The 12,810-nt window shown below is 37.2% G+C and overlaps 1 protein-coding gene across 1 annotated transcript; it reads left to right on the top strand.

The window, feature by feature from the left end:
• The first annotated feature begins 1,153 nt into the window (after window positions 1–1,153).
• On the top strand, window positions 1,154–5,586 carry LOC141400997 (uncharacterized). The gene is made up of 2 exons (XM_073980753.1): window positions 1,154–1,617; window positions 2,882–5,586. Exon 2 carries the CDS (start codon window positions 3,244–3,246, stop codon window positions 4,228–4,230), a length of 987 nt encoding a protein of 328 aa, XP_073836854.1. The 5' UTR covers window positions 1,154–1,617; window positions 2,882–3,243; the 3' UTR covers window positions 4,231–5,586.
• Window positions 5,587–12,810: the final 7,224 nt, after the last annotated feature.

Raw genomic sequence — 12,810 nt, 5'->3', positions numbered from 1 at the left:
TAACAAAAAGTACGCTTGATACCTTGATACAAAAATGTATCCCTGTGTGTAAAATATACCAATATGAGCAAAGAGGGGACGATATCTCATGCGAGAAATTGTAAAAGTGTTAAACACGACTTTATTAGTTATTTTGTATGTATACGTAAACAAACATCAGCTGACAGTTTATATCCTCGAAAAGCTAAGTATAACCAGCAAAGATTAACCCACTGGATCTATTAAACCCAGTGGGTTAACCTTCAATAGTGTAATAGCACGGTTACACTACAGCTTTTTGCCGGGTTAACCCACTTCATGAGGATATATTTGCTTAATCTGCTCAAATCTGACCAGATTTGCCATACAAAAATTAAATCCTCTCATGGCTGGGTTTATTTTAAATCCGGCACAAATCCACCAAAAATACAGTGTTGTATTCGGTATTTGTGCAAAAAAATCCAACTCTACTCCAAAAGTACCAAAAGTTGCAACTGTTTTTGCAACAGAGTTTGTCGTGTTTTACACGTTTACGATTGGTCGCATGAGATTTTATCGAGTTAATTATTTGGAAATCTTAAAATTGTTTATTTTTTCCATTAGGCACTTTTTTAACAAAAAGTACGATTGATACCATGATAAAAAAAATGTATCCCTGTGTGTAAAATATACCAATATGAGCAAAGAGGGGACGATATCTCATACGAGAAATTGTAAAAGTGTAACACACGACTTTATTAGTTATTTTGTATGTATACGTAAACAAACATCAGCTGACAGTTTATACCCTCGAAAAGCTAAGTGTAACCAGCAAAGATTAACCCACTGGATCTATTAAACCCAGTGGGTTAACCTTCAATAGTGTAACCGGGGTATAACCGGGGTATTATTTTTATTTATTTCTTTAATTTATTACAAATTCTTCGAAATGTATACACTTTCGTTTAGTCCCTGTTTATACAGGGAAAGTTGATGGGAAAGAAAATTGAGTTTATGGGCGAGGGAGTATACAACCTGTCGAGAAACAAACAACAGCGGAGACAATTGAAAAAAAAAAACATTTGGAGGAAAAACAATTTTTTTAAGCAAAAACAATTCGAAATAAGTGGAAATATCAAAATTAAAATGCAATTCAAGGGTTCCTTTAATAATTAATTGTTTATCACACATCTATGGGTGACGTAGGGGATGGAAGATACCAAGCAACGGCCCTGACCGGTTTTAACATGGCAAAGCCCAGGATTTATCTTGGTCCCTCTTTCATCTCAAGTGGACACTGACCTCCCCGTGGTGTCACCTGGGGAACTGCCTTTAACACCCGTTAAAGGTAGTGAGCTAACATGTGCCGCGCGTTCTCCCATAAGAACGTTAAAAACTTGGGTTTGGGCGTCGGGTTAGTAACCCTCCCCTAGAAAAAACAGCATACTATGAAAAAACGAAAGAAAAGAAAAACAACCCACTCTGAAGTTGACGAACCCCGCAAACGTTTTAAGGACCATGATCTGCGAATCTGCACCTGGAATGTTCGCACTCTTTATAGAGAAGGTGCAGTCTTCGCATTGGCAGACGTACTTGAAAAGTACTAGGCCATACAGGAAATACGATGGATTGGGAAAGGCGTCACAACAACACCTAAAGGTGACGCACTGTATTATAGCTGCCATGACGTAAAGCATGAGTTTGGTTGCGGATTTGTAGTTAGTCGGAGACTAAAACATCTGGTATCCAGCTTCACTCCAGTGAATGAAAGACTTGCTGCAATTCCAATAAAAGCTAAATTCTTCAACATCAGATTTATTTGCGCTCATGCTCCCACTGAAGAAAAGGACGAACAGACCAAAGATATATTTTACGAGCGCTTAGAAGAAACATTTGACAGTTGCCCTGCCCATGACATTAAAATCATTCTAGGCGATTTTAATGCCAAAATTGGAAAGGAGAATATCTTTGGCCCAACAGTCGGGAAATTCAGCCTCCACAGTGAAACATCTGACAATGGTATGAGGCTGATAGACTTTGCAGCTGCAAAAAAGATGGTAGCTAGAAAAAACAGCATACTATGAAAAAACGAAATAAAAGAAAAACAACCCACTCTGAAGTTGACGAACCCCGCAAACGTTTTAAGGACCATGATCCGCGAATCTGCACCTGGAATGTTCGCACTCTTTATAGAGAAGGTGCAGTCTTCGCATTGGCAGACGTACTTGAAAAGTACTAGGCCATACAGGAAATACGATGGATTGGGAAAGGCGTCACAACAACACCTAAAGGTGACGCACTGTATTATAGCTGCCATGACGTAAAGCATGAGTTTGGTTGCGGATTTGTAGTTAGTCGGAGACTAAAACATCTGGTATCCAGCTTCACTCCAGTGAATGAAAGACTTGCTGCAATTCGAATAAAAGCTAAATTCTTCAACATCAGCTTTATTTGCGCTCATGCTCCCACTGAAGAAAAGGACGAACAGACCAAAGATATATTTTACGAGCGCTTAGAAGAAACATATGACAGTTGCCCTGCCCATGACATTAAAATCATTCTAGGCGATTTTAATGCCAAAATTGGAAAGGAGAATATCTTTGGCCCAACAGTCGGGAAATTCAGCCTCCACAGTGAAACATCTGACAATGGTATGAGGCTGATAGACTTTGCAGCTGCAAAAAAGATGGTAGCTAGAAAAAACAGCATACTATGAAAAAACGAAATAAAAGAAAAACAACCCACTCTGAAGTTGACGAACCCCGCAAACGTTTTAAGGACCATGATCCGCGAATCTGCACCTGGAATGTTCGCACTCTTTATAGAGAAGGTGCAGTCTTCGCATTGGCAGACGTACTTGAAAAGTACTAGGCCATACAGGAAATACGATGGATTGGGAAAGGCGTCACAACAACACCTAAAGGTGACGCACTGTATTATAGCTGCCATGACGTAAAGCATGAGTTTGGTTGCGGATTTGTAGTTAGTCGGAGACTAAAACATCTGGTATCCAGCTTCACTCCAGTGAATGAAAGACTTGCTGCAATTCGAATAAAAGCTAAATTCTTCAACATCAGCTTTATTTGCGCTCATGCTCCCACTGAAGAAAAGGACGAACAGACCAAAGATATATTTTACGAGCGCTTAGAAGAAACATATGACAGTTGCCCTGCCCATGACATTAAAATCATTCTAGGCGATTTTAATGCCAAAATTGGAAAGGAGAATATCTTTGGCCCAACAGTCGGGAAATTCAGCCTCCACAGTGAAACATCTGACAATGGTATGAGGCTGATAGACTTTGCAGCTGCAAAAAACATGGTAGTTAGCAGTACCAGATTTAATCATCTCGATATTCATAAGGGCACCTGGCTGTCTCCAGATCAGAAAACAAGAAATCAAATTGATCATGTTGTGATAGATGGAAGACATTCATCGAGCGTTTTGGATGTACGATCGTTCCGAGGCGCAAACATTGATTCGGACCACTACCTTGTTGCAGCAAAGGTACGCACCCGCTTAAACGTAGCAAACAAAGTACGAACAGACACAACACGAAAGTTAGACATCGGTAAGCTGCAATCACAACAGATAGCCACAGCATATTCCACTCTACAAGCCCAATTGCTTAATCAAAGCACTCCTCATCCCGATAACATATCAGCGCAATGGCAAAGCATTGCCCACTCCATGCAAACAGCCGCAAAATCCATACTTGGATACCAGAGACCTCCACCAAGGAATCCATGGTATGATCAGGAGTGTCGTGCTGCCACCGAAGAGAAAAATGCTGCATATAGGGCTACTTTACAATCCGTAGCAACGCGTAGCGCACGAGAGAGATACAGGGAGAAAAGGAGAGAGGAGAAACGTCTTTTCCGCAGGAAAAAGAGAGAGATGGAAAAGCGGGAGTGTGAAAAAAACGAGATGTACAGGAGCCAGAATGAAGTCCGAAAATTCTACCAAAGAGTCAAGCATCAAACTGATGGCTTTGGTACAGGCGCATCCTCCTGTAGAGACCAGCAAGGTAATTTGGTAACTGATACAGATAGTGTACGCAGGATATGGAAAGAACATTTTTCAAAACTGTTGGTATCCAATAGCAGCGAAGACTACGAAGATACCACAGTCCCAATCCCAGAAGATGGTATTGAATGTATACCGCCCAGCCAAGATGAGGTAAAGACAGCAATAAATCGGCTGAAGAATAATGAGGAGCAGGAGCCGATGGCTTACCAGCCGAGCTGTTCAAAACCGGAGGCGACACGCTGATAAGGTGTATTCATCAGCTAGTTAGCACCATCTGGCAGGAAGAACGAGTACCCGACGATTGGAACCTGAGTATCCTGTGCCCCGTCCACAAGAAGGGAGATAAGACTGTATGCTCTAACTATAGGGGCATAAGTCTACTCCCTATTGCCTACAAGATCGTGTCAGGGATATTGTGCGAACGACTAAAGCCTATGGTCAACGAGATAATTGGACCATACCAATGCGGCTTTAGACCTGGCAAGTCCACCATTGACCAGATATTTACCCTGCGGCAAATCCTGGAGAAGACCCAAGAGATGCAGATCGACACCTACCACCTTTTTGTCGATTATAAAGCAGCCTTCGACAGCCCGCTGCGTTCAAAGGTATTCCAAGCCATGTCTGAATTTGGTATCCCCGCAAAGCTCATCCGGCTTTGCAAAATGACTTTAACTGACACAAGGTCCTCAGTTAAAATAGGAAAGAACCTCTCCGAAGAGTTTGGTACCAAAAGAGGTTTCAGACAAGGAGACAGCCTTTCGTGTGATCTATTTAACATCCTGCTGGATAAGGTTATACGAGAGGCAAACGTCAAAAGAAGTGGCACAATCTACATCAATAGTCACATGTTACTTGCTTATGCTGATGATATAGACATCATAGGCCGATCAGTAAAAGAAGTAACTGATACCTTTATGAAGGTCGAAGGAGAATCTGCTAAAGTGGGTCTGGCGGTAAACGGTGAGAAGACCAAGTTGATGGTGTCGACGCGCAATGCGTCCATTGAGCTCGGACCGACTGTGGAAGTTGGTTCCTATAATATTGAGGTAGTAAAAGACTTCGTCTACCTCTGCACCTCCGTAAACACAACAAACGACATCAGTTGTGAAATAAAAAGAAGAATTGTATTGGCCAACAGATGCTACTTTGGTTTAAGTAAGCAGTTTAAAAACAAAGCCACATCTCGTCAAACAAAAATAACGCTTGGTGTGCTTGGTGTGTTTGAGAGAAAAATTCTTCGAAATATCTACGGACCAATCTGCGTTGACGGTGAATATCGACGTCGCATGAACCACGAGCTGTATCTGCTGTACAACGACATCAATATTGTTAAACGTATCGAGATGCAGCGGTTGCGTTGGCTAGGCCATATCATAAGAATGAGCGATCATGACCCCGCTAAAATGGTGTATAAACACGGACCGCTTGGCGGTGCACGCAGAATTGGCAGGCCAAGGAATAGATGGCGCAAACAAGTGGATGATGAGATGAAAAGGCGCGGTATTCCAGAAAGCGAAGCAACAAATAGAGAGAATTGGAGATCTTTTCTTAGTTCGGCCTATAGAACAAATGTTCTGTAATGGGCCAGCTAAGTAAGTAAGTAATCACACATCTATTTTTACTTTTCATTACAATTTTGCCTTGGCTTTGTTTTTGAACGGCGCAATGAGAAAATGAGTGTGAAGAAGAACAAGAAAAATTATAAAATTGACACAAACATGATTTCCGTGTCTAAACAACAAGGAAATTTTAAAAGAAATTGAGAAGAAAAATTTTCTTTCCACTTTGAATGTCTAAACACGGTCTTATCTTTTGAAGAAATGTGTAGGGATCAACCAACTGTTTTTTTCTGTAGGGATCCCTACAGCATCTGCTTATAAAATGTATCGAACTGAGTGTATTTTTCATAACTCTGTTGGACTATATCCAAAGATGTTGTGAAATTATAACTCCAATTGCACAACTTCCAAACATTTTTGCTGGGTAAGTAAAAGATGTGTGAACGCCGTAACAATAAAAAACAAACCCTTTCCTTTCGAAAAAAAAATAAAGTCTGCCATCCCCTATCGCTAGGAGTGCCATCAGACCATCTGTTTTTCGTATGTTATGTATCTGTTTTCCAGATCTGTAATGCTTTGTTTACATTTGCGAAATCCACTCGATTTCAACTGTCAATTCCATTGCTTATGGGCTTTTTACATTAACACGAAAAACAGGTTTTAGGACTGTTTCGTCATTTAATTGCTAAAACAGGAAACAGTTTGCGTCATTTACCATACAAAATAAATGACGATAGCTGCGTCATTTATTCTAAACAACGCACGAAAACACCATACTTTTATATGCAACCCTGCTTTTTCGCCAAAAACTACAAAAAAAGGCAACTGTTTTATGATGTCTTTGTTTGTTTGTGTGTGTTGCAGAAAAACAAAAATACTCAAACGATGACAAAAAATAAATGGTTAAAAAACTTGCAAAAGTTATATTTTTGTTTAATTTTGAATTAAGTCAAGTTAGTGTTGTGAAATTCTTATTTTTCGGAATTAAAATGATTGTGTGCGTGTGTATTGTTATTGTAAGACGCAAAAAACAGATGTAAATACACTTCATTTGTTTCTAGGATTTCGTAAAACGAAATCATATAATGTGCATATGTAAATTGGACTTAATCCAATTTACAACAACTTGTTTTTAAATTCATGTTCGGCCAGCTGCGCATAGTCCCGGTCCACACTAGCGTGAATTTCATTAAAAAATTTCATGAAATTAGGTGTTCTTAAATCGAATTCCCCACTACAGTTATTTTATGATTTTACTCTACTATGAAGGTCGATCTAGAGACGCATAATTTCATGCAATTTTTTCAATGAAATCACTCTAGTGTGGACCGGGACATATGCACCTACCTTGATTATTGTGATATGTTTGAAATCAACTACAAATAAGTGTAAACACGGGGATGTATTTCAGGATATCATGAAATCCAGTCGATTTTGGAGGGTAATGCTTGGTTTACATTTACGAAATCCACTCGATATCAATTGTCAATTCCATTGCTTAAACGACAAATGAAATCCAATGGATTTCGGATGAGTTTTCATTTGACTTATACGCAAAGGAATTGACAGTTGAAATCGAGTGGATTTCGTAATGTTAACCAAGCATAAGTATAAACTTGGCATAAGAGATGTAATGAACACTAGAGTTGTGTAGTTTCGGAACGAACTAGTTCCAAGGAACTATTCCGAATGAGGAATTATTGGAAATATACCCAGCTCTTCTTTTATATAGTTCCTTTAGTTTATATAGTTTCTTTTGTTCACCTCGTTCCTTTAATGTATCACCTCACCTACGCCGATCTTTTTCGTTGCGTTAATTTTTCATATTTTACATTGGTAAATAAACATAAATGACATGCACCTAACATCGCTGCAATTCATTTATTATTATTATTTCAATTCCACCAAACAATGAAAACAAAAGGAACGATATATTTCGCTCTCGGAACTATTTTTAAAAGAAGGACACAGAAAGAACGCTGAAAGAGAAAGATTCATTGAACTATATCGCTCTCGGAACTATTTGGAACTATATAAAGGAACTAGTTCCTTTTGGGAAAAGGAACTAGAAAGATCGATCCGCTCCGGGAACTAGATTACCCAACTCTAATGAACACAGCATGGCAAAATTACCTATGTAGTGGCATCGTAAAATTTTGAATATGTTTGCTCTGTTCCAGAACCTGCAAGGAGCTACTAGTTTTTACTACGATAACATTTTTTCCTTTATGTTACCGGAGAAAATGGTAAAAATTAGCAGATTCTTGAAGTTCGGGAACAAACCAGTTACGTCAAAACTTTCTTTATTTTGTTGGGGAAATTACAACAAAAATTATTTTTTATAAAGGGGTTTGACTTTTCATATTCGATCAGCTGGTGTGATATCACTACCTGTTAATTCTGCCATGGAACACAGTAAACTTATAGTACGTTTATATATAACTGGATTTAACAAACCCACTGGGTTTCAAATGTCAATTCCATTGCTCATATTTCAAATAAATCCTCATAAAGAAGGTTAACCCTGCAAAAGGCTATAATATAAACAGCATATTATACCCTAGACAGACGGCAACATTAAGTCCAATTTACATATGCACATTAAATGATTTCGTTTTACGAAATCCTAGAAACAAATGATGTGTATTTACATCTGTTTTTTTTTGCGTCAGTTGCTTACGCACACAATCGCACATACATACGGATACAATAACACATATACACGCACACAATAATTTTAATTCCGAAAAATAAGAATTTCACAACATTAATGTTTACCAAATAACTTGACTTAATTCAAAATTAAAAATATATAACTTTTGCAAGCTTTTTAATCATTTATTTACACTTTCGTCATCGTTTGAGTATTTTTGTTTTTTTACAACACACACAAACAAAGACATCACAAAACAGTTGCATTTTTGGTAGTTTATGACGAATGAGCAGGGTTGCGTATAATAGCATGGTGTTTTCGTGCGTTGTTTTGAATAAATGACGCAGCTATCGTAATTTATTTGTGTACGGTAAATGACGCAAAATGTTGCCTGTTTTAGCAAATAAATGACGAAACAGTCCTTAAACCTGTTTTTCGTGCTAATGTAAAAATCACATTAATTTGCATTAAGATGTGTATTTAATTTTAACTTGACAGACGACAGTTTCTGCATTTATGTCCAATTTACATTAGCAACTTTTTCGTCATTTAGAGCTGATTCGTCATTTATTTGCTAAAACAGGCAACATTTTGCGTCATTTGCCATACACAAATAAATGACGATAGCTGCGTCATTTATGTCCAATTTACATTAACAACTTTTTTGTCATTTAGAGCTGATTCGTCATTTATTTGCTAAAACAGGCAACATTTTGCATCATTTGTCATACGAAAATAAATGACGATAGCTGCGTCATTTATTCTAAACAACGCACGAAAACACCATACTATTATATGCAACCCTGCTTTTTCGTCATAAACTACCAAAAAATGCAACTGTTTTATGATGTCTTTGTTTGTTTGTGTGTGTTGTAGAAAAACAAAAATACTCAAACGATGACAAAAGTGAAAATAAATGGTTAAAAAACTTGGAAAAATTATGTTTTTTTGTTTTTGGAATTAATTTAAGTTATTTGATACACATTTGTGTTGTGAAATTCCTATTTTTCAGAATAAATATATTGTGTGCGTGTGTTTGTGTTATTGTATAAGTGTGTATGTGCGATTGTGTGTGTAAGCAAATGACGCAAAAAAACAGATGTAAATACACTTCATTTGATTCTAGGATTTCGTAAAACGAAATCATTTAATGTGCATATGTAAATTGGACTTTAGGCGGCCATCAGACCATCTGGGTTTTCGCATGTACGTTGTCACTTTGGGTATACTAATATACAGAACAGCTGATGTCATACATGTGAAAAAGCAGATGGTCTGATCACGGTTTTACGAAACAGCTGTTTGCTGGTAAACATGGTACAATTACAAAGGTAGATGCCTCAGCCCATCTGATCGAATCTAAAACGTCAAAAAACTAGGAATTCGCCATGAAAAATCAAAACGAAAAAACCATAGCTTTGTTCCTTTACTTTTTTAATGGTAAGGGTGGTAAAAGAGAAAAGTGTCAAATTTGCTCAAAATTGCTCTCTCATGAACATTTTTACCAGAAAAGTAAAGGAACGGAAAAATGGTATATCTGTAGTGCGATTCTGTAACTCCTTAACGACAGAATTAACGACGAATGTCGGTAGTTAACGATAATTTTCGGTAAGTGCTATTCTGTATACCAATATTAACAATTTTTGTCGGTAAATTTTGTCGTTAATTACCGAAAATTATTGTTAAGTTAACAACCAAAAAAAAGTTGTTGTTAAGTCTTAAGGACAGTACATTATTGCAATATTTTGTTGATTTCTTTTAAAAACGGCGTTTTTATATGAGCATATGTTATGTTAATGAGAAGTGTACACAAGGTAAATTCTGCCTTATTGAGAAAAATCTTCTTAAAGCGTTTACATAAGGGTTAACTATGTATGATAACATGGGTCAGCTACGCCACTGTTGTGCTTTCGCCAGCGCCGATTTTATTGAAACTGCATAAAGATCATCAAAGTTCTCTTTGATCTTCGATTAACTCATAAATTTCCTTTAGACCACCTTCATGTAGCATCAATTAAATTGGCGCTGGCGAAAGCACAACAGTGGCGAAGCTGCCCCATGCTATCCTACATATGAAGACTACGCTAACCTTTGTTTTACTTACTAAAGAGGAAAAACGTTAGCTAATGCTTCAAAAGAACTCAAGTGTGGTACTGCTATGTAAGACCTATACCAATGTCAGTAACACTATCTTTCTAGGAGGCTTTCGTTGGCTTTAATTTAGCATTGAGGCCAACACGTTAATAGTATTACTATAACCTACTTTGTTCTGTGATAATCTTATAGATTTTAACTCAGCATCACTAACAATCAGAATGCTTGGATTTTCGAACTTTAGCTTGGATTTTCGAACATTTCATACTCTCCGGTATGAGAAATTTCATTTAATGTGGGCGTGAATTGAATATGTGAATATATAAACTCAAATGACGGTAACGTGGATCCACGATCACTGAAGGGGCTTAAGTCATGTCAAATATCAAAGCTGAATTTCCATACAGAGCGCCACAACCCAAAATATGATCCCAACTTTTAATTAAAAAAATACAACTGCGCTTTTAAAAAAGATTAATGATGGTTTTATCACATTTATTACTTTTAAATCACACACACAATAAAAACATCTTAGGAAATCCTTCTTTACTGGCATCCGTATTCATCCAAAAGACAGACATTTGAGCCAAATTCCTTCAAAAATCTGAATTGTTTCCTTCTTAAACGCTTTATGTTTTATACTCGCGACGAAATAATGTTTTCAGCATCAAAATATATTTTAATAAATATTAAAATATAATATTTGACATTTCCTTCCTATCGATTTCCGTCGGTATGAGTTAACGATTTCTACAATCGTTAACATAAAGTTACAGAATAGCACATTCGTTAACTCAACCGAATATTTTCGTTAACTACCGATGTCGGTTCGTTATTAAAAAAAAAGTTACAGAATCGCACTACTGGCAGCAATGTCAAAAAGAAACATAAAAAATCAATTTTCGTCTTTTATTTCACAGTTTTTAATTTAGTTTTCGACTTTTTCTTCTGTTGATCGTCTATAGGTGAAATAATCGTCAAACAAAAGTCGAAAAATCAGTTCTGCCATTTTTACCTGCAGAAATTTTGGTGGTAGCCTGTGGTAGAAGAGAAAGCCATTTTCGCACTCTCTCCACTCTCACTCTCTTAAAAATTGCTTCCAGTTTTGCCACTTTTCGGGGTTAAGGAACGCTTTGTAGGTTAAAAATGGTAACAAATGGGAAAAATGGTAACCTCAGGTAAGTAAAGGAACACAGCTCATATGATTCGGTAAGTAAGAGATAGCATGTCTTCACTTTATAGACAAACACAAGCGATAAAAAGAGACAACAAGAGACCATTTGGCAAAAATTTTGACAGTTTACATTACCATAAAAGTTGCTTTGCTGTAGCAATTCGGTAAACCACTGTTTTGTTTTTTGCAATGCAAGTTGTGTCTCAGAGCATGAATATTCTCTCCTACATGAATATGGACTCTCCTTTACAGCATTGCCATATTGAAATACCTAAATTCAGTTGAAATTCCCTTTGATTTTGTGCATTAAGAATGTGTATAATGCACGAATTAATTTAAATTAAGGCAGTTAATGCAAATTATGGCTATATCACACCATATGCTTTTTCACATGTATGACATCAGCTGGTCTGTATATTAGTATACCCAAGTTACAACATACATGTGAAAAACATATGGCGTGATATAGCCATTAACGCTGCCGTCTGTCTGGGGTACTAAGACCTGCGTACATAAGCTGTCTTGCCTGATTGCCTTGCTTTCCTGCTTCATTTCTGACATAACAAAAATAAAAGAATAAAGAAGGCCGAGCAAATTTCGAACTGGGTTGCCCTTTTATTTTTTATGTTTTTTACATATGAGTTGTCACTTTGCATATACATTTTGTATGGGAGAAGTGACAACTCATATGCAAAAAACATATCGTGTAAAGTACCCATAAGTAAGAGATAGCATGTGTTCACTTTGTCCCAATTTACATTAGGCGAGTTTACTTGCGGCAATTGTCAGTTTGTTGGTGAGAGAGGGTGTTGAGAGGCAAAGGGTTACCATATGCCTCACCTCTCTCTCCTACAAAATGACAATTGCCGCAAGTAAACTCGCCTAATGTAAATTGGGACTTTATAGACAAACACAAGCGATAAAAAGAGACAACAAGAGATCATTTGGCGAAAATTTTGACATTTTACATTACAAAAAAAGTTTCTTTGTTGTAGCAATTCGCTGTTGTTTCTACCTTTTTAATTGTACCATGGTACAATTAAAAAGGTAGATTCCTCAGCCCAGCTGATCGAATCTAAAACGTCAAAAAACTAGGAATTCGCCATGAAAAATCAAAACAAAAAACCATATGATTCGGTAAGTAAGAGATAGCACATGTTCACTTTATAGACAAACACAAGCGATAAAAAGAGACAACAAGAGATCATTTGGCGAAAATTTTGACATTTTACATTAAAAAAAAGGTGCTTTGTTGTAGCAATTCGCCGTTGTTTCTACCTTTTTAATTGTACCATGAATTTTACCATGCTGTAGTGTAATGGGTACTTTACACGGTATGT

This window comes from Musca autumnalis, unplaced genomic scaffold (assembly GCF_047663935.1).
Source record: "Musca autumnalis isolate F117 unplaced genomic scaffold, ASM4766393v1 scaffold_4, whole genome shotgun sequence".
NCBI lineage: Eukaryota > Metazoa > Arthropoda > Insecta > Diptera > Muscidae > Musca > Musca autumnalis.
This window is presented reverse-complemented; position numbering and strand designations above follow the sequence as displayed.

What these genes read in the sequence shown, in the direction of transcription:
- LOC141400997 (XM_073980753.1), top strand. Translation starts at nt 3,244, where the DNA reads ATGAGGCTGATAGACTTTGCAGCTGCAAAAAACATGGTAGTTAGCAGT.